Source organism: Ursus maritimus, unplaced genomic scaffold, assembly GCF_017311325.1.
Source record: "Ursus maritimus isolate PB19 unplaced genomic scaffold, ASM1731132v1 scaffold_14, whole genome shotgun sequence".
In the NCBI taxonomy this organism is placed as follows: domain Eukaryota; kingdom Metazoa; phylum Chordata; class Mammalia; order Carnivora; family Ursidae; genus Ursus; species Ursus maritimus.
In genome coordinates this window covers 2,098,322-2,119,936 of record NW_024423786.1, presented here as the reverse complement: position 1 = coordinate 2,119,936, position 21,615 = coordinate 2,098,322, and the positions used below count along the sequence as shown (strand labels likewise).

The window sequence follows — 21,615 nt, the reverse complement described above, 5'->3', positions numbered from 1 at the left end:
AGCTCTAAACTTGTTTCCTTCATCTTCGAATCAGATGTAATAACTTGAGCTCCGCAGAAGGGTATGACGTTCAAATGCGATGATAGGATGGCACGATTAGGAACCGGACTCCAGGACCCCACTTTAGTGCCCCAGACCAAAGTCGGGACGAGATTCCTTCCCATTCTCACCCTAGGACCAGAGCAGGAAGTGCCGGCTGCGGGGGAAGCCAACCCAGCAACACAGTCGGAAGTGGGTGGGCGGAGCCCTACCGGCAGCCTCGATGGGCGCAGCCAAGAGCCAATGGAGAGCGGAGGCGTTCCCGTCCTCGCCAATGGAACGCCGAGTAAGGCGGGCCTTGACTAACCGCCCTAGTAACAGCCGCATGGTAACCCGGGTGTTGGGCGTGTGGTCCTAGCTCTCCGTTTTCCACGCTGGTTTCGGTTCCCGGCGTCTGCAAGATGAAGATTGAGGAGGTGAAGAGCACCACGAAGACGCAGCGCATCGCCTCCCACAGCCACGTGAAGGGGCTGGGGCTGGACGAGAGCGGCCTGGCCAAGCAGGCGGCCTCGGGGCTCGTGGGCCAGGAGAACGCGCGAGAGGTGTGGCGGGCGGGCCCGGGAGTTGAGAGGCCGCTGAAGTGGGGGGCTCAGGGTGGGTGTGCGCTTGGATGTCCCGCCGAGGTTTCCGTAGGGCAGTGAGAATGGGCTACGGGGGGCGGGGGCGGCGAGGGAGGTCCGCCCTGGGACTGGGAAAGGGGCAGTCCCAGGAGAGCAGGTGCTGACCCCACGCGGGTGGTTGACTGCTTCCTTCACCTCATTGACATCAGATCACGATTGAGTCCCCTCCGCTGTGCCTTGCTCTCCTCGTGACGCAGGGATAAGCTGGGAAGAAGTTAATTAAGGTCCCTGCTCTCATGGAGCTTACATTTTAGTGTGTTGAGAGACGATAAACGTTTTACCAGTAAATAAAATAATTACTACATTTTGGTGGAGGTCAGTTCCTGCAGGGCTTTGTCGGACGTGATAAGGAATTTGGATTTCTGTGAACGCAGTGGGAGGCCATGGGGGTTTTAAAGTAGGGAAGTGATCAACCTTAGAAAACTCACTTTGGAACTAACTCACTTTGGTTCCCAAGGCTTGGGGGCTGAAGGAGGAAAATGGGAATTAGGGAGAGGAGCAGTCTGCTTCAGCCACGCTCCAGCATCCTTTTTGACCACTCCAATCAAATCCACTTTTCTTAAGGGGTTAGTGATGCCAAGTCATTTCACCTACACTATAATCGCGAAACTATTCAAGCTCTTTGTATTATTTTTTGCAGATGAAAAAATTGAGGGTTCCCACTTGAGGTCACTTCACCTATCCATTTGCCACTCAGTTTAGTAATGGTGGTGCTGGGATTTGTACCCACATGTATTTCGGACTCTCAAATCAGTGCTCTCTCTGTGATATTACAGCCACTTTTCAGCCTGCTGTGCTCTAAGGTCAGATCCATGCCCCTTGGCCTTGCCGTGGTTTGGTAGCTATAGACACCTGCACTTAATACCAGGTTAAGACTCTTGCCTCCTAGCCGGATTGTGCTAGAAGAAAGGGCCAAAGAAAAGCCTCCGGTTTCTATTTTGAGCATCATCTTTCCAAAAATGGAAATATTGACAGGGTCAGGGGGACTTTGAAATTTCTCTTTATCTAGCTTCTGCTTACTGAGGACCTGTTATTGAAAATAGCTAACACTGGCTGAGTGCTTGCTGTGTGCCAGGCAGTGTTATCTCCACTGTCTTGTTTTTGCCTACATCCTAATAATTGTTACCTACTTTACTCGGCCTCTTTTCAGATGTTAACAAAAAAGTTAAAAGACTTGTATAGTGAATACCTATGTGCCTAAATTCTACAATGAACATTTTACTGTATTGGTTTAACCTACATCTGTTCATGTATCCATCCATGAATCCACTTTTGCATTTCAGAGTAAGTTGCAGACAGTAGTACACTTTAGCCTTAAGCCCTTTAGCGTGTGTGCCACTATTATGAACTGTTTTCAGAGGAGATTTGATGTACACAGGTTAGGTAGGTAGGTCCAAGGTCACTCAGAGGGTAGTGGTAGAGACAGTATTTAAACCCAAGCTGTCTGATTCCAGAATCCATGCTCTTTTTTTCTTAAGATTTTATTTATTTATATGAAAGAGAGAAAAATCACGAGTGGGGGGAGTGGCAGAGGGAGAGGGAGAAGCAGACACCCTCCTAAGCAGGGAGCCCGACATGGGCTCTGTCCCAAGACCCCGGAATCATGACTTGAGCCAATGGCAGATGCTTGACTGACTGAGCCACCCAGGTGCCTTCCAGTATCCACGCTCTAAACTCTGATGCTTTATGCCTCCTTATGAATATGAGCTTCCTGACAGTAGAGATGATTAAATATGATTATATACACCAAACCTTACTTATTATCAGGGCTCAGTATTTATTTATTTATTGAATTAATAGGTATCCTGCTGCAGCTTCCAGGTCCTTGCACGACTCTGGTCACATCAGCAGTCTCCTTGGTGCTTAGTATCCTCTCATCTGAAAAAGGAGAGTTAGACTAGATGATCTTTTAAAGGCCCTTCCAGTTCTTTTTAAATTTTAGAGTTCACTGAACATATCTCACTGGAGAGAATTGAGAGCTTAAACTGAGACAGAGTAAATGGAAGAGGTCCTGGTGTGTCAGAGTACATATCCACGGTTTGGAAAATTTCTTCCCAGGGAGTGCTGAGGATTATGATATTACAAGGCTCTAGGAAAAGACCATAGTGGGTAGCTCTATTTTCTTCTTAGAAATGCAACACTGAAGAATAGCATCTGGGCTCTCTTCAGGGAACTGTGCTTTTCCAACTGAGTCAAAAATGGAATATAGCCCATCCACATGTATTCTTTGAACCCACATTTTTGGAGTGGCTGTCTTAAGTGTGGGACCAGGGTACTTCTCCACAGTCCATAGGAAGTAGTGGTGTAGAGGAGATAAGATGGGTTCACAAGACCTTGTCACCACCCAGAGAAAAGACCTATGGCCTGCCCTAAGTCAATGTAAGAAATCTTGTAGTCCTGGGATATGTGTTCAGTAAGTGTGACTCTCAACCCAATTTATAGTTAAATATTCTAAAATACATAAAATCAGTAACCTGTTTATGGAATTTGCATATATACATACATGTATTTATATATATGTACATGTATGTACATTGCTGTAAATGGCTTAATAGTATTCAGAGTTAGTATGAACTTAAGGTATAACAACAAATCATCAAGTAATTTACTCTTGAGGATTTGGAAGTCATTCAATTAATCTTATGGCGCCCTAGGTTTAACTTCACGTGCAGCATTTGCTTTGCGACATTCTGGGAGTTAACTAATGGCCAACTAGTAGTGTATGCCTTGATTCTTAACCCTTAATGGGATAATTTGGGAATCTGATGAAAGCAGTGACTCTCCTCCCTGGAACCTATATACACAGTTTGTTTTCAGTTTCGTTCACAATCTCAGGAGGTGTGTGGGCCCCTGGAGTCTACCCTTGGCTCCCAGGGTAGAAATCATTGCTCCCATTTATACCCCTACCAACCATTCTCCACACAGTGCCATCTAGGTCTTTTAAAAAGAAATCATCACTGGATGCATAGCCTATTCCCATTACATATAGATTAAAATCCAAACTTTACAATGGACTAAAATCTTGTGAGTCCTGGCCCCTGCCTGCCTCTTGAACCTCATCTTCCCATTCTCCTTATCTTTGCTTTGGTCACTGCAGCCTTTCTGTCTCTTGGATATGCATTTTGAATTTGCTGTTTCCTTTGTCTGCAACACTGCCTGCCCTTTGCCCAGAGCTTCACATGTCAAATACAGTGTCCTCAGAGAGGCCTCCCCAGATCGTTACCCTTTTCTTGCAGTAGTGATCTTCTACAGTGTGTGTGTGTGCCTTCCACTAGACCACAAGGTCCAAGACCACAGGCTTTCTTTTTGTCGCCCTCCACTGCTCCCAGTACCTAGAATGGTGCCTGCAGTGTAGTGGCGCTCAGTGTTGGCTGAATTGAGTATGTGAATTGTTTGGACCAGAAACTGGACTTTTTCCCCATGTGAAACATTTTAATACTGATTTATTATTTCTTTCCATTGTGGTGTCTAGGCATGTGGTGTGATAGTAGAATTAATCAAAAGCAAGAAAATGGCTGGAAGAGCTGTCTTGTTGGCAGGACCTCCTGGAACTGGCAAGGTACTCATTTTCTTTCATTTTCTAAATCTACCCAAGAGAATGATCTTAATGTTTAAGCCAAATTGAATTCGTGTCTTAACTAGTCTTTGTTTAGCTAAATTGGTTATACGTATGTTTGAAAAACTAATGTGCAATAATACAATTGAGTATCTAAAATCCATGCTCCTAAAATTCAAATTATCCTGGCTGACCTCCAAAGAAGAGAGGATGAAGTCCTCGGAGAGGCCTCCATTGTGTCTAGAATTTGTCCTTTATCTCTTTCCAGTCCCTTTGCCTTGGAAATACATTTCTGTTGGCCTAGGGCTTCATTAAATCTTGGGGATGACATCTTACTTGAGGGGGGAAAGAAAATCAGTCAGTGACCATTTTTTTTTGAAGGCTAACTTTACCTAGCACTATTCTGGCTGTGTGAGAGATGGGGGGAAAAGAAGAAAGGAATTAGATGATTTTTATCTTTAAGGGGCTTCCAGTGTCCAGCGCAGAGAGAGGAAACCATGACAGCACAAAATACTTCAGTTGACCACTAAGCTGTGAGATACTGACTGGTCTTAAATGCAGCTGGGATTTGAGCTGGAGGTGGTATTGAGGCCTGGTAAAGCTGGAAGGGTTGAGACTTGACATTTGCCCTGCAGAGTTGGGAGAGAGTTTGGCTTTGCAGGGGAGAAAAGGGCCTTCCAGGCAGAGGAGAGAATATGGCTTGTTGGGATCTGTGGGGGGACTGGCCAGATACATGAAATGGACCAGAGCCCCCAGTCTGAGTCATGCATGTACCTCAACAGGACCACTTGGTAGGGGAATGTAGGAGCTTGGGATTGTGTTTGTAAAGAAATAAGCTTTAGATTCCAGCTCTGGTGTGGACTTGCTGTGGGGCTCCGGGGGAGGTACCTTCACCTTTTCTGAAGTAACATGTGCCTCATTTCAGACAGTTGTTACACTGGTCAGTTGTAAGATAATGACTTGAATTATCGTTTTGAAATCATGTAATTGATTTCATGAAATCATGTAAGCTGGTGTCTTACAACAGAGGAAGAAGTGCTGTATTCGTGAAGAACCTTTAAAGTGCCGTGTAAATGTGAGCTTTGACTATCTCTCTGCAGGGAACATCAGGTGGTCCAGTGTATTTACCATTTATTTGCTTACTGTTCCTTCTGATAGCTTAGAACTTCCTTCTTCTTCCATTTTTCTTCTTCCTAAAGTACATGATTTAGAAGTTGCTTCTAGAAGTTTGCCAGCTCAGGTTTGTATTTATTATGTTGCCCTTGTTTTGAAAGATCATTATGTTGGATATATAATTCTGTTGATAGCTATTTTCTCTTGGTACTATTTCTCTTGGTGCTTGCTACCTGTTGGCTTCTGTTTTTGCTTTTTGAAAAGTCTAGTTTTGAGGATTTCGTCTTTCTGGATGTTTGAGATGTTTTTGGTTTTGGTATTTCACTATGATAAGTATCTCTTGATACCCCTTCACTGCGATATGTATCATTACAATTTTACCTCTTCAGATGTTGCATTTCCTTATTCTCTTTATGCTCTTCTGGAACCCTAGTCAGATAATGTTTGATTGCAGAGGTTCTCAGCCTGGGCAGTTTTGCCCCCCAAGTGACACTGGCCAGGTCTAGAGACATTCTTGGTTGTCAGAATTTGGTTGAGTGGGGACTGCAACTGTCCTCTCGTAGGTGGAGGGCACAGGTGCTGCTAAACATGCCACAGTGCACAGGGTGGTCCTTACAAGAAGGAATTATCCAGCACGAAATACCAGTAGTGCCAACACTGGGAAACCCTGGGCCAGCGGTTCTTATTTTGTCTTATTTGTCTTTCAGTCTCTTTTTCATATTTTCTCTCTTTTTGGCTCTGCTGCATTCTGAGTAATTTCTTTAGACCTCTGTTCCAGTCTAATTGTTTTGTAGGCTATAACTAAGCTGCTGTTTAATCCAACCCATTGAATATTTTTCTTCTTTTCGTTTCGAAAAATTCTGAACCTGAAAAAGAGTTGGAAGAATGGTATGATGATCCTCTCTATGCCCCACACGTAAATAAGTAATTTGTAAATATTTTGTGACATTGGCATTTTCTCTATTTCTGAACCATTTGAAAGTCAGTGCAAGGACATACTCTTTCTTATGACACCAAAGTACCAGTGTCTGCCCAAGAAAATTTAATGTTGCTAACATCATTAGCTGATGTCTAGTGTATATTAAAATTTCTCCAAGTCATTCCAGTTTGGGGTTGTTTCATTTTTTATATTTTTAAATTCAGAACACAATCAAAGATCATACACTGCATTCATTGTTGTGCCTTTGTCTCTTTTTATCTAAACAGTTAACCGCCCCCCCCCACCTTTTTTGGGTTTGTTGTCTTTTTTGACCTTGACATTTTTGAAGAGTCCAGGACAGTTGTTTTGTAAGAAGGTCCTACAGCAGGCTGACAACGATTGTCTGATTGTTTCTTCAGTAGGAAATGTTAAACACTGGTGGAACCCTGCACTGGTGATGTTGTAGCCCTTTGCATCCCAGCAGGAGGCTGACAGGACAGGTGGGCCGGAGGCCAAGTTCTGCTGTGAAGGTCCTGGTTCCCTTTGTAACTAATTAGTAATCGGAAGTGACACACTGAGATGTTGCGAATATCCTTTCACTGTAAGGGTGTAGCGTTCTGATGATGGTTATTGCTGTATTAGTTACCACATTGGTGGTTGCAAAACAGAGATTTTCTAAATCTGTCATTCCACGTGTATTAGCTTGTTTTTGGTTTTGTTTTTGGTAAAGAAGGACCATCCCCTTCTTAAGTTCAGGTTTTTTTTCCTTCAAAATCTGGCTTTTTTAAAAATCTGAAACTGGCTATTTTTGATGCCTCTTGTTCCTTGTTCATGACTCAGTGTCTTCATTTTTTCTGTATTCTCTGTCTGCTTGTGAACTTATGTTGGGCTGATCAACTTTGCGAGGCTTCTTCTGAGAGTGCTTGTGAGGGACCCGACTGCCCTACCCAGGGCACTTGCTATGAAATTTGTGGCATGGGTTTTCTGGTCATGAGCACAAAGACTAATCCTAAAGTTGTTTGAGAACATGCTGAGGAGACTTTTCTCCTCACCCAGAGCCATGGCAGGACGGGTAAGTTTCTACCTTGTACGTCAGGGTATTTTTTGTTATGGCTCACCTTTTCTACTCATGCATGGCCCTTCAGGGCTCCTTTTTATTCAGGGGTTTCCCCTTTACCACTGTATCTTGCTGAGGTTTCTGCGGTCTGTGAAAACCTTCTGAACTTTCAAGGCGACGGTAGTTTACTACTCTAGATTTTTCATTATTATTCCTTTATTTCTGGGCGTTTTGTAACAGAAAGCATTTTCCATGGCTCTTTCTAGTGTGTCATATTCCTGGCAGCATAAATTCTTCATTCCTTTTATTTATTTATTTATTTGTTTATTTGAGAGAGAGAGAGAGAAAGAGCGAGAGCGCATGTATTAGAGCAAGCAGTGGGGAGGAGCAATGGGAGAGGGTCAAGTAGACTGGGGGCTCGATCTCATGACCCTGAGATCATGACCTGAGCCAAAATCAAGAGTCAGAGGCTTAACTGACTGAGTCACCCAGGCGCCCCCTTCATTCCTTTTGTAATATTGTATCATTTTCCTCCTAGGAAATAGAAGATCTCAGCAGTATAGTCCCTTTCCATGTGTATGAAGGCATGCAGTAACTCTCCTGCTTCACAGTGTGCTGATGAGATCCAGGGCTTAGGCAGCGTAACTAAGTGGCAGGCAGAAATACGGTGCATATTTTAGAGATGCAAATCCATGGCTCATACGGACAGTCCACTCTTGAGGACCTCACACTATTAATAATGGGGCTTTATATTTAGGCTCTAGAGAAAGGAGACGTTCAGATGAGATTGAAAATAGGTTTCAGTCTTCTTTTGGCAACAACCTCTTTTTTGTGTGCCACTTGCCACTTACATAGGGGGTACTCACAAAGAAATAATGTTTTGGGGATCGGGGTTTGCATCTTGGCTTTGCTGCTTGGTAACTGACCTACGGTGAGTTAGTAACGTGTGTGTTTCAGTTTCTTAATCTGTCAAATACAATACCAAATATCAAATACAATATCAGATACTAGATCATCAGGTTCACAGGCTAGTTGGGAGGATTCAGTGAGACCTCATACAAATGATCTAGCACCGTCTAGCACAGATGTGAATGTAATAGCTGTATTGTATACCTGCCTTCTGGGAACCAGTAAATGGAAGAATCTGGACACACCTGAAGCATTTCTTAACCAAGCAGTTATCATACTTTAGTGGAAGGATATGATCATCTCTCCTGTATTAGGTAGAGGTGGGGGGGATGCCACTGAACCAGATATAGTCTCTGTCTTTGAGGTTCACAGCTGAAGGTGTGGAGTCAGGGCCTGTGGAGATACCTGGGTGAGAAGGTGGTGGGTTTGGGTAGAAGGTGGGTGTGGTACTAGAGACTGTTCCTCACATTGTACCCTGTCATGCTCCAGAGATTTTCCCTTTGCTTTTGGAGTACCAGAGAATAACAGTTTTAGAGTTATTAGCCCCAAGGTCACAAACTCAGGCCGTGGGGATGAGGGAAGGGCATGGGTGCAAGCACGAGGGCTCAGGGTGGCCAGAGTGGCATGCCCTCACCGAAGCTGGCAACTGCTCTAGAGGTCCACACCGGGCACCGCTGCGCGGTAGTGAGGGCCCATTGTGGCCAGACCTTCTCAAAAGAAGCTAAATACCTGGATTTTTAAAATGTGAAATTTCCCAACATTAAAAAATGGGCAACAAATTGAGTTTAAAAACACATGTGAGACTCAGCAGGGAGAAACAGAACCGGGCTGTGGGCAACTAGTTTGTGACTTGTGATTTAAGCTAGGACTTTGATTTGATAGGTGGGGAAATCCAGCACCAGAGATTTGCCATGTGCCCAGGGTCACCGTGAAAATTAGTTGCAGAGCCAGGACTACAACCCAGTTTTTGCCCTGCCTGCCAGTGCTTTTTTTTTTTTTTTTTTTTTAATTTCGTTTATTTGAGAGAGAGAGGGTACTCCTGAGCAGGGGGAGGAAAGGGGCAGAGGAAGAAAGAAGCAGGCTCCCTGCCAAGCCGGGAGCCCGACTCAGGGCTCTCCAGGCTCGACTCAGGGCTCTCTGGGCTCAATCCCAGGACCCCAGGACAAGGACCTGAGCTGAAGGCAGCCGTTCAACTCACTAAGCCACCGAGGCGCCCCCTGCCAGTGCTTTTTGTGCTACGCTACATGCTGATTCTCTAACACATTCTACCATCTTAAAACTATCACCAAAATGGCACTGAAAAGGTTCCTTCTAAGAGGAACCTTTTCTGGGCCAGTTTTAAAATACTGTTTAGAGATGTACTTTGTTGTTCAATGAAGGCTTGCTTTCTTGCTTAGTCTGTGCACCTTGGGAACTGACCTTACTCAGGCTCTTGTTTCAGAGTTGAACAAAGATGAAAACAGGCATTCAGACGCCATGACATTTTCCTGTCCTGTACCAGCTCTAGTGCATTGGATTTTCATACTTGATACGTGACCATGCAGCTATTAAATCTGCTTGTGTTTAGCATCTGCCAGCTGCAGCCATGTTACTAAAAATCAGTTTGTAGTTTACAAGGGCATGTTCAAGTATAACTTCGGACCAGACCAGCTCATAGCTTCAGAACCTAGCTCCTGTGTCATTCTCTGTGTTCGGGCCACTTAATACAAAGCGAATGTCATGTGATTCATTCTCTGATTAGTGGTTTTCTGATTCGCTGGAGGTTGTTGTCCTCCTGTGCCTGTAAAAACCACCCTGGAGTAGTGTTCCGAGGCATGAGGTCAGGGCCCTGTTTTGATACTGAGGGAAGCGTTTTAGAAGACTATTGATTACAATGAGAACACGATCTCTGGAACCTGCTGCTAGACTTAAAGTTCCCACTCTGACATTTTCTAGATAATGGTTCCCAGGACGTGTTATTTAATCTCTTCCATGCCTCTGTTTCCTCATTTGTAAAGTGGGGAGAGTTTAGTGTCTACTTTGTAAGGTGAGTGGAGGGTCACGTGAAGCACTTAGAGCTGGGCCTGTGCTGGTAAGTGTCAGTGAGTGATAGCTCTTGTAATTACAGGATGATTAAAGATGCCATTGGGTTATAAATCGCCTGTCCACAAAAGTCATTCAGCATTTATTGTGTGAAACATGCCAGATGATGTTACAACTAAAAGGACTAGATTTTCAGTTATTCCTGGTTCATGTTTTTTTAATAGCATGTATTTCTGAATTACTGTATTTTCAAGAATGTAAAACAAGTGCATTTCCATTTTTTCTGTAGACAGCTCTAGCTCTGGCTATTGCTCAGGAGCTGGGTAGTAAGGTCCCTTTCTGCCCAATGGTGGGGAGCGAAGTTTACTCCACGGAGATCAAGAAGACGGAGGTGCTGATGGAGAACTTCCGCAGGGCCATTGGTGAGTATCACGTCTGTGGCAAGACTGTTGCCCAGTGCCCTGAAGCCGCTTTGTTGTGCAAATGCCTTTATGACTTATAGTTGTTGTACTACCATTTTTCTTTTGGCACCGTTGGTGTTGTCTTTGCAAGCCAAACAAGAACCCAACTTTTCTAATTGAAACACTTTAGCAGTTGGCAAGTGTGGGCCCTGGCTATGGGGCTGGGGTTTCTCACCTGACAAAATAAATGTGGCTGTGAAGTGATTTTTTAAAAAACAAGTCAGATTTTCCTGGCAGCCTTATTATGCTTTTAGAGATGACTGTCCACTGAAAAGGCCTGGACTTAAGCCAAAAGCTTTGTGTGTCGTGATGCTGGAATGCCCCTGGTCCTGGATATCGAGCCAGAATTGTGGCCTATCAGAGAGTGAGGAAACTATGTGAGGACGGGCAGAGATTTGAGGCTTATGGTGCCACTCTTACGGGGCTGGGAGCCACCATATCAAGCACTAGTTGTATGCCAGGTCCCCCCAGCATTGATTATAGCCTTTTGTTCCTCTAAGAGAAAGTTCTCTGACTTCATTTTGCATCTGATGAAACAGAGTCTCAGGAAGTTACATGATTTGCCTATAGTAACCCAGCTAGTAAGTAGCAGGGCTACAGTCTGAACCTGTATCGGTCTGATTCCGGAGCCGATTCTCTGAAGATCTGGTGTGAAAAGAAAATGGCCGTTTTCAAATATTTACCTCTTGTCAGCCGGGATGTCTGGGCCAGCCTCCTTGCCCCGTTTTTGTTGCTCTAAGTCTGGGAAAATCCCGGCTTCCTTCACATCTACATGTAGAAATAGCTTATGCCTTTTAAGATATTAAAAGCTACTTGGTGTGTGCCTGCACATGTGGAAGTCTATCTCTGGGATGCAGTTGCTGAGTCATGGGTTATGAACACTTGTCAGAGTGCCTGTACAGTTTTCCAGGCCCTTTGGTCGTCAAAACAAGGTAAACGTTCTTTTTTTTTTTTTTTTTAAGTTTTATTTATTTAAGAGAGAGGGTGAGAGAGAGAGAGAAAGAGCATGAGTAGGGGGGGTGGGTAGAGGGAGTAGCAGACTCCCCGCTGACCAGGGAGCCCGACTCAGGGCTCAGTCCCAGGACCCGGAGATCATGACCTGAGCCGAAGGCAGACGCTTAATGGCTGAGCCACCCAGGCACCCCTGGTGGCTGTCTGAAACTGAGATATACATATAGGAAAGTAGGTGCAGCACGCCTGTAGTTGAACAGTTAATACGAAGTAAATATTCCATCAGTGCTCAGCTCGAGGTACAGAGCAGGCCCCGCAGCTGTCGTGTGCCCTGGCTGGCCACAGCCCCTCACCCCTCCCACATGGACCTGCAGGGCACTAGAGCGGTGTGGCCGAGGCTTCTGTGCTCATCGGAGCCGGTACAGCCGTGTGGCTGAGTCTTGCCCTTTACACTTTATCTGAATGGAACCTATTCAGGTGTTGCTTTTTTAGCAGTGTGTATGTTTGTGAGGGTCAGCCGGTGTTCTTCCGTGTCTTGCTATCTTTGGACTTTCGCATCGTATCTGGAATAGCAGTGGACATGGCTCACAAGACCCTCTTCCGGCTTTAAAATCTTTCTGCGTCCTTTTTAAAAACTTAATGAACATGTGCCAAAGATTTTATTTAACTCGCTAATTAATGAGATGAACTGTAAAATATTACAACTGGCTCAAATATATGAGTACATCTCAAATGTATTTTTATTCACTAAAAAATATTTTTCCGATTGATCAAATCTGACAAAACTGACTTTTACATAAGTGCATGTGTTTAGGTCGCATAAAAGTAACTTTAATGCTTTAAAATTGGAAAAAATAAAGGTAAATTTCCTAGGCATCTGCTTCGGGATTTGCCATTTTTGAGGCGAGAGGGCAGTGCAGTTCTTTTGATGGCAGTGAGGTAAAGAGAATTTCTTGATCCTGCCACAGAATGAAAAGGCAGGCCATTGACTGTCTTCAAAAAGGAACCCTGCCCATCTTCCTCTGCCTTTGAATTCCTGTGAAGTTGGCAGAGGGGTGGGGAGGAAGCGGTAAGCTGACCAGAAATAAAAAGCAAGGAGTCTGTGCTGTTTCCTTGACGTGATGAAGGTCCCTGTCAGGGATTTAGAAACCTGAGCCAGCAGATGAAACCTGTGTCATTTGTGTTGCCGTTGCCAGAGACAGCGCCAGCTCGGCCCCTTCCCCGGCTAACAGCCGGTTTCATTGTCCGTCAGCCACATCCCCTGCCTGCTTGTCAGCGCACAGCGACTTCTAAACAAATACGGGGACTAGTGAGAGACGGGAATGCCTTTCTTCCCCACTCAAGGAATTTCATGTCATGGTCATTAACAGGAAATAGAGGGAGCATTCCACTGGAAGGAATTTATCTCTGTGGGATATAAAAGTTTTGATTAAAAAAAAAGTTCATTTTAAAAGTACAGAATTTTCCAAGTATGTCACAGTCTTCTGATACATTCATGTAGGTTTGGAAAATTTTTGTTTTGATGTTTAGGAACTAAGAATTTGGAAAGGCAAAAATGAAACACAGCCTCTCTTTTGGGGCCATTCCAAAACTTCCATTTGTAGGCTATCAGATTGAATGAAGGTAGAGTAGAACTTCTTCTTAACTTTAATGTCAGAGTGTCTTTGTCCTGGTTGGGTTTCTGGGGAAAGAAGGCAACCGAACCAATGATAAGATAATGACCACATTTAAAAGTGGGAAGTAATCGAGAGTGTCTGACACCATTGGCAGTGTTTCTTTGTGCCACTGGGCAGTTTCCATATCAGAACAGAGGTGGCTTGATGGTGAGGACACCCAAACCCTATCTGGGCTACCTGTCATCAGAGGTAGTTGACGGCTCTACATTGTGAGTAGGACGGAGTTCTTCACTCCTTAAATGAGTGCTTCTCAGCTGTGGCTGCATGTTGGAATCACTGGGGGAGCTTTAAACAAATGACGATGGCAGTCCAACCTCTGAGATTCCGAGGCAAATGGTCTGAGTCCAGCCAGGGCCTGAAGATTACAGAGGCCTATCGTGATGCTAAAGGGTGAGAGAACCATGATGTAGACTCCAGCTGAGGATTAGAATATTCTTTTCTAAACGTAAGCCATCAGTGTTCCTCCTTTGCCAGGTCTCACTAGTATTATTTACTTAAAGTGTTCTTTTTAAAGTGACTTGGTCATGTTGTGTGCACAGAACAAAAAAGTGCATGGAACATAAGTGTATGGCTCAGTGAATTATCATAAACTGAAAACCCTTGCAGTCAGCACCCAGTCAAAAGAGTATTGCCAATACCCCAAAGTACCCTTTGTGTCCACCCCCAATCTCCATCCTTCCTTCTTTCTCCGAATGAATGACTGTCTTGCTTCTAACATTATAGTAGTTAGGCCTGTTTCTGAACCTCGTATATGCAGTCGGGCAGTGTAGAAGGATATATTCTTCTGTGTTTGGCTACTTTTCCACAAAGTTATGTTTATGAGGTTCATCGGTGTTGTTGCATGTAGCACGCGCATACCTAGCGGGTAGATACCTCGGAGCTGAATTACAGGAATGTAGGGTATCCATGTGTCCAACTTTAGAAGACGGTACCATGTTGTTTCTAAAGTATTTGTACCAATTTACACCCTTATTCGCAGTGCAAACCTTCCTGCTCTGCTGCATCCTCACCAACTCCTGATATGGTCAGCTTTTAATTGTAGTGATCCTAGAGGTTGTAGAACAGTATTTCATTGCTTTTTTCCTTTTTTTTTTTTTTTTTTTTACTTTTAGTTGGGAAAGTTTCAAATGTACAAAAAGGAGTCAAGTGATGACCTTCCCCCATGGACCTATCACCAGGCTTCAACTCGTAGTTAATCTTGATTGATCTATAGTCCCCATCATTCCCCTCCCAGATCCTTTGAAGTTAATTGCAGACCTACTTTTTCATCCATAAATATTTCAGTATGTATCTCTGCAAAATAAGGACTTAAAACCGCACTGTACCACTGTCATGCCTAGAAAAAATGAACAGTATATTCCTTGATGTCATCAAATATCTAGTTAGTGTTCAAATTTCCATTTGTCTCATGTTGTAATGTGTTTTTTTCTTTTTCGAAATTTTTTTGAATTATTATTTGAATCAGGATACAAATAAGGGTCTGCATGATAGCTTGGTTGATATGTGTCTTACATCTTTTTAACCTATGAGTTTCCCTTACATTTCTGTTTTTTCCTTTGGGCAAAACATAAATTAGATGGAGGCTAGGCTCACACCCAAGGGCTTGCAGAAAAGGACTGCTGAGGTCAGTGGGCACATGTTACCTGAAGGGGAAAGGACAGGGCCAAATGTTGTTGGAAAGGCTGTCAGCCAGCTGGGGCCCTGTGGTGTGGTGTGGCATGGTGGGAAGGAGCTGGTGTCAGAACCAGAAGACTTGGACCCTCGTCTGGGGTCTACCACGAAGGGAGAAAGGACCCTTGGCTCCACCTCTTGGAGCTGACCTCCCCTCTGTAAAAGCTGTAAAAGGACATAAGGTGTACTCACTCTGGCTGTTTCACAGGGGTGGGTTGGGACGTGCTGAACCCTCCTCTCATCCTCACGATTCCAGGGCAGGATCGAATGAGGCAGTGACACGCATGCCCTCTCTAGACTGGGCGGGAAGGCTGCTTACGCAGGTGAAGAGGCTGCCACGGTTAGAGGTTTATAGTGTGGTCCTCCTGGTGTGGCCTGCAGCTTTCCCTAAATGTAGGGACTCCTTTTAAATGCATCGTCAACTAGTTTGACCCAAGGATGTTTCCCTCCTTGCCTCTGGATTGATGGCAGGTACGGTGACTGAAAATGGTTTTCTTGTTGGTGTAGAATCCCAGGAAAACCGATTTATTGGCTGTTAACTTACCTGTGATACATCTGTGGTTTTGGAGAAAAACATTTGTGTCCCTTGACCTAGACTTTGGGAACTGGGGAGAACTTGTGTGTACGCATGTGTTTTCAGAGAAGCAGTGTTCAGTGGTATGCATTTGTTTTCTCGTTGTAAGAAAATCTTTACTTACTAGTAATTATCATTGCTTTATTAGACAAACGCAATTTTCTTTTTCTAATTTTAACATGTTATTAAAGCATAATATATATGTATGGCTATGAACATATGTGTAACATGTGTGTACACACACACACATATACATAGGAAAAAACCCCACAATCATAGGTATTTAGCTCTTTGAGTTTTCATAAAGTCAACACACTCATGTAACCAGCACTGAGATCAAGAGACACATTAGAACTCCAGAAGCTCCTAAAAAAAAGCACTCCAGAAGCTCCTTATGCCCCCTCCAGTCACTCCTCCCTGTCCCCCTGCACCAGTGAGCAGGGACGTGCTTGTGTTGACTTTGGAGGCAGAAAGGTTTGATCCAGACTAGACCTGGGTTTTAGGGTTAGGGTGTTATGGCAGACCTGGGCTGTTGCATCACGTGGCAACCTCCTTAGAGATCTCGGTCGTTACAGAGAATGTGCAGAAGTGTCTGTAGACGTGTTGCTTGGGTACTGATTGGTCTGCCTGATGACACCCCCTCACACCCTCAAGTAACTTCCTCCATTCATCCACTTACGTGTGTGGCTGTTGGTAGTCTAGCAGAGGGAGGGTCAGGTTGCCCGAGTCCCAGCAGTCCCATGTGTGAGTGTTGCCATGGGAGTCACCTGGAGGGTAACGAAGAAGGTGTGTCAGGCAAGCTTTTCTAGAAGGAGTAAGTATTTGAACTGGGGAGTTGGTGAAGCCAAAAAGGAGGGAAGTACTTTAGGCAGCAAAAACATTTCATAAAAAGGCACTGAGATCATGTTCTAAAAATTAATTTGCCCACAGTTCTTAGTTTGTCTGACAACAAACATTTATTGAGCAGCTAATGTGGTTGATGTTTAGAACAAAGAGAGACATTTGCCTTCACTGATAATACTCTAATCTGAAGATTGTGCGTTATTGGGGGGTTGCTTTGGAAATTGTGGCCTTGGAAAACTTGTAAGACAACCCATTGCAAATACTGAATGACAACTGGTCTTCCTTCTTTGGGTGTGCACTGAGGGTCAGCCAGAGGCCCAGGATACCTGGCAGGTCAAGTATCACTCGCTGTTGGCGTGGACCTCTAATTATATCTAGCTTAGGCCTGACAGTGTCACAAGGGATGTGGGGAGTTATTCCATTGGCTTTAAATTTTTTTTCGAGAGTCAAAAATGCAGGATACGAGGGCATATGTAGTTGCTGCTCTGGTGGAGTAGATGGTTTGGGCTCAGAGGCATTCGAGGCTAATGCTAAATTTCATACCCTGGAGGTGTAGCAGATGTCAGAGACGATTTTGAGAATGATAGCCTATTTACTTCTAGATTTGAACCTAGAAAGTCCCTTTGCAAAGTTGAAATAAAATTGCTTTTCTGCATTCTGAATAGCTCCTCCAGGTTACTTTTATGTTTATAGTACTTTTCTACTCAGAGTGATACCCTTGAATGTGCATTAGTAAGGTTGACTTGTCAGTCTTGGTGACATGGAAGTTTTGTGATTAAAAAGGCTATTAAGGAGGGGGTGCCTGGGTGGCACATCGGTTAACAGCGGTTAAGCGTCTGCCTTCGGCTCAGGGCGTGATCCCGGCGTTATGGGATCGAGCCCCACATCAGTCTCCTCTGCTATGAGCCTGCTTCTTCCTCTCCCACTCCCCCTGCTTGTGTTCCCTCTCTCGCTGGCTGTCTCTGTCTCTGTCGAACAAATAAATAAAATCTTTAAAAAAAAAAAAAGGCTATTAAGGAGTAAGAGAGAGAGTATGAATATGTGAGAGAAAATTCTGCTTCTCACCAGGGCTCACCTGCCATCTCTTCCAGGGCTGCGGATAAAGGAGACCAAGGAGGTTTATGAAGGCGAAGTCACAGAGCTGACTCCATGTGAGACAGAGAACCCCATGGGAGGGTACGGCAAAACCATTAGCCATGTGATCATAGGACTTAAAACGGCCAAAGGAACCAAACAGTTGAAAGTGAGTACCCATGTGTGGACTCTTTTGTCTTGCTTCAGAATCTCTCAGCACTGTGTGGCCTTGGGCAAGTGGTATAACCTCTCTGTGTCCCACTTTTCTCTGTACACTGTGGGTGATGCTACGTCACAGGGCTGTTTGGGGATGTTATGTGTATTAAACAGTACCTAGAATAGGGCGAGTACACAAGAAGACCCAATAAAAGATAGCTCTTTTCCCATTGACTCCTAGGAAATTAAAACGTGAGCTGTGTGGTTAGTCGTGTCTACCTTTTGCCATCCTGTATCCTGTATTGTGACCATGTGTCGAAGGTTCTGGGCCTGTCTCGGAACCTACAGATTAATGTTTCAGATACCATTGTTCATGCTCACATTGAGTAATCTGGTAAGAGCTGTATAACAGGTGATGGATGGACATCCCGAGGGGCCAAACACAGAATCCTGACTGCCGTTCCTTTTATGCGTCAGGGCCTAGAAACCTGTAGTGGCTTCAGTGCTTGACTGCTCAGGCTAGGGCTTTGTGGAGAAGCCATAGTGGTGGCAGTGTGGGAGGCCTTCCATTACCCTCCTCAGACACTTGTCCTGTCAACCTTGGGGATGCTGGTAGCAGGGGTGCCGGGGGAAGAATGTGGTTTGGAGTCCGGCAAAGTCTGAAAGGGAGACCAGGCTCTGCTGCTGACAGCGCGGCTTTTGGCAAGTGACTTAATCTCTGAGCAGTAGTTTCTTTATCTATTAAATGGGGATAATGATTGCCTATCCTGTAGAGTTCTTAGAAGGATATGAAAGTTGCAGCTTTGGGGGATAGCTCCTGGTTATCTAAGATGTGGTAGCTGTTACTGTGAGAGCCTTCATTTAGAGAAACGCGGCAATTGGGATTGTAGGCTTTGCCTTATTATTTATAATAAACAATATCTTAATAAATATAATAGCATCATAGTTCTTATTTACTGGATGTGCCAGGCCCAGGCTAAGTGCTTCGACAAATATCTCATCTGCTGTCATGTATAGCTTTCTACGTGTATGGGTGCCCATGTGGGTAATTTCCCTCACGTTACAGATGAAGGAACTGAGCCTTCATCAGGAGGTTAAGCAGTTATCCTAGGCGCGCACAGCTGGTTAAGTGGCAGAGCAGACTCTCTGAGTCCCAGCCGTTATGCTATCTACCCTCCAACTTTCTGTGTGACCTTTGGGAGTAAGTTGAGTTCTCTGGGCCTCCGTTTGCCCATCTGTGACCTGTGGTAGATCAACCATATAATTTCTCCATCTTCAGTCTTCGTGATTTTATGGTTCTGTGATTCTGTAAGGTGGTTTCTTGGTCACTGCTTTATGGAGATCATAAAAATGTCACTTCTTCAGAGGGTCATTTTTCTTTTTCCTAACAGGTTTTCCATCTCAGGAGCTTGCCTCTGCAAATATCTCTTTTAACCCTCCCCCTCATCTCTCCCATTCTGTATTAATTAGATTTCTTGGTAGGATCTGCCGCTTTTCCAGTAATTACATCTTCAGTCAATTCATTTGGGAAATTAACCGATATTAAAATGCTTGAGGCAAGAAAAAAAAGGAGTACTCCCCAGTGTAGGAGAGCTGAAATAAGGCGCGCAGTTTGCATTTCAGTTCTCCACTAGGCTGCTTTGCAGTTTCTTCAAGAAAATAACATAAAAGAGAAAACGAATTTTTTTTCTTCCCAAATGAGTACTTCTAGCTGCTTTGAGCATATGTACAAGGTATTTGGACAAACAGAGCTCAGATACTTGGTGTAGGTATTGAACTGTGAAGGAGGAGAATTACCATACCTGCCATCGTTATCGTGTGCCTCCCTCATGCCAGGCCCTGCGTCAGGGGTTTACCAAGCACTGTTCTGCTGGAGGAGGCTGCCAGGCCCCACCCTGCCAGTGACGCAGAACCCCGGGTGTGTTCCTGTGGTTACTGTCTCTAACAGCTTTATTGAGATGTAATTTTAAATAAAATTCACCACTTTAACCATACAACTCAAGGAATTTTTATCTGTTTACAGAATGGTATAGGTCGCACCACCATCCAATTTTAGAACATTTTCATCACCCCAAAAGAAACCTCCTGCCCGTTGACAATAGTGCCCATTCCCACCCACACACCCCCTGGCAACCACTAATCCATTTTCTGTTTGTATATATTTGCCTTTTCTGAACATTTCATGTAAATGGAATCATACAGCATGTGTTCTTTTGTGTCTGGCTTCTTTCACTGAGCCCTGAGTTTTTACTCTTTAGTTTTGTTTGAGACAAAGCCCAAGTGTTTTTCACATTATAAAATATAAAGTTTGAGAAAAACAGCTCTCCTTGAAGTTTAACAGAGAGAAACAGGTTTAAATCCTGATTCCTGACAAAAGATGCTGTCCTAGAGTATTGAACGTTAAGGGTAGCATGAATTTGGACGATCAGGAGAGAAGCAGTGGTCAAAAATGTGCTCCTCTTCTTTCCTGGAGATACAAGCAGGCAGGCTCCAGGGAGCAGGCACAGATTTGAATCAAAACGCTTGGTTTGTGTTTCCCTCTGGATATTTACACCTGGGTGCTGTTGTACAGATGAGGAAACTGAGGGTCAGAGAGCCTTGTCCAAAATCATAGGACCACCAAGTGCCAGCCACGAAGAGCAAGCAGGTTCCAGTGGGTGTTTCACATACAGGAAGTTCTACCCCCACCCGAGGCGAGGAGGAGAAGAATTGAAGCAGGGAGAGCAATCTCAAAAGGGGGTCTTAGGGCCTGTGGTCCCACGGACAGCGTGGACCTCACCTAAAAGCAGTGAGAGCCATATTTGCCAGTTTGCGACCTCAGGAGTAAGAGGAAGGAGGGTAATAGGTCTCCCCTTGCGTTCCCCTTGGGTGTGCTCACTCTCGAGCTGTCTCTAGGACACACGTTCCCAAAGCCAGTTGTCTCATACATCCATGCACACAGACACATCCGCAGACGCGCATACATACCCCCACCCCCACACAGATATGCTTTCTCCATACAGTCATTATCTACCTCGAGTCTCTTGTGGAAAGGTACCTTACAACATGTCGGAAATAGATACAATATGTATTACAGTTCCCTGAGTCAAATGTTTTTGGGTTTGTTTTTTTTTTAAGCTGGACCCCAGCATTTTTGAAAGTTTGCAGAAAGAGCGAGTAGAGGCTGGAGATGTGATCTACATTGAAGCCAACAGCGGGGCCGTGAAGGTAACTTTATGCCTGGTTCGCACAAGCAGGCCTAGGTGACAAGAGGTGGGGGTGCTGGGGGGTGCTTTCTTCAGGGGTTATGGGATGCAGGGAGGGGCTGGCGTCTGGTGGGGTGCTGGGGGAAGGTCAGCAGTTGCCCCTTTATGTTGAATAAAGTTTGCTTTCCCTTTATCTTCATTCTTTAACCTTCTCGTGATTAAAACAGACAGTCTGTTCGGAAAATACTAAAGCCTGTTTAGAGGGGGAGTACCGGGTGAGAAAGCAGAACAACTGTAGTCATTTTCAAATTGAAGTGTGCAGTGCGTTTAATCTTCCTTTTATCTCTTTGGTATTTTCTACCCAAGATATATGCATGTGGAAAGGAATGCTGCATTAGTTGGCATTCTTTTTATATCTGATTTTCAGTGTCCTGTACAGTGTTCCTCACTGTTTAATGGATGAGCATAATACTTCATATCATACGATAAATCACCCACCTACAAAAGAGTCTGAACGGCTCCCTCCGTCTCCAGTTAATCTACTGGATTTGCCCTTTATCAGGAATTGCATACAGTTAAAAGAAAGAGAGGGGGGGAAAAGATTCTTGGAGAAAGTATCAGGTGTTTTTCAACTGGGTTTTTGGAGCCCAGTGATGAGCAGATAGCTTCCTTCTCTTGGCAGCGGGGGTGTGGGCGTATTTGGAGTTTGTCAAGTAGGCTGTCAGGCTCGCAGTTGGGAACTGAGGCTTTTATCTCACTTAGCACTGTGCCATTTGGGGACTTGGCAGC

General features: G+C 44.5%; 1 protein-coding gene across 1 annotated transcript in view; it reads left to right on the top strand.

Moving 5' to 3' along the window:
- The first annotated feature begins 330 nt into the window (after positions 1-330).
- The window catches only part of RUVBL1 (RuvB like AAA ATPase 1), a 40,246-nt gene continuing 18,961 nt past the window's right edge, over positions 331-21,615 (top strand). The window contains exons 1-5 of the mRNA XM_008697814.2: positions 331-581; positions 4,132-4,218; positions 10,525-10,657; positions 17,503-17,654; positions 20,759-20,848. Coding sequence (XP_008696036.1) covers positions 441-581; positions 4,132-4,218; positions 10,525-10,657; positions 17,503-17,654; positions 20,759-20,848 — 603 coding nt within the window. The 5' untranslated portion in view covers positions 331-440. The remainder of the gene's footprint in view (positions 582-4,131; positions 4,219-10,524; positions 10,658-17,502; positions 17,655-20,758; positions 20,849-21,615) is intronic.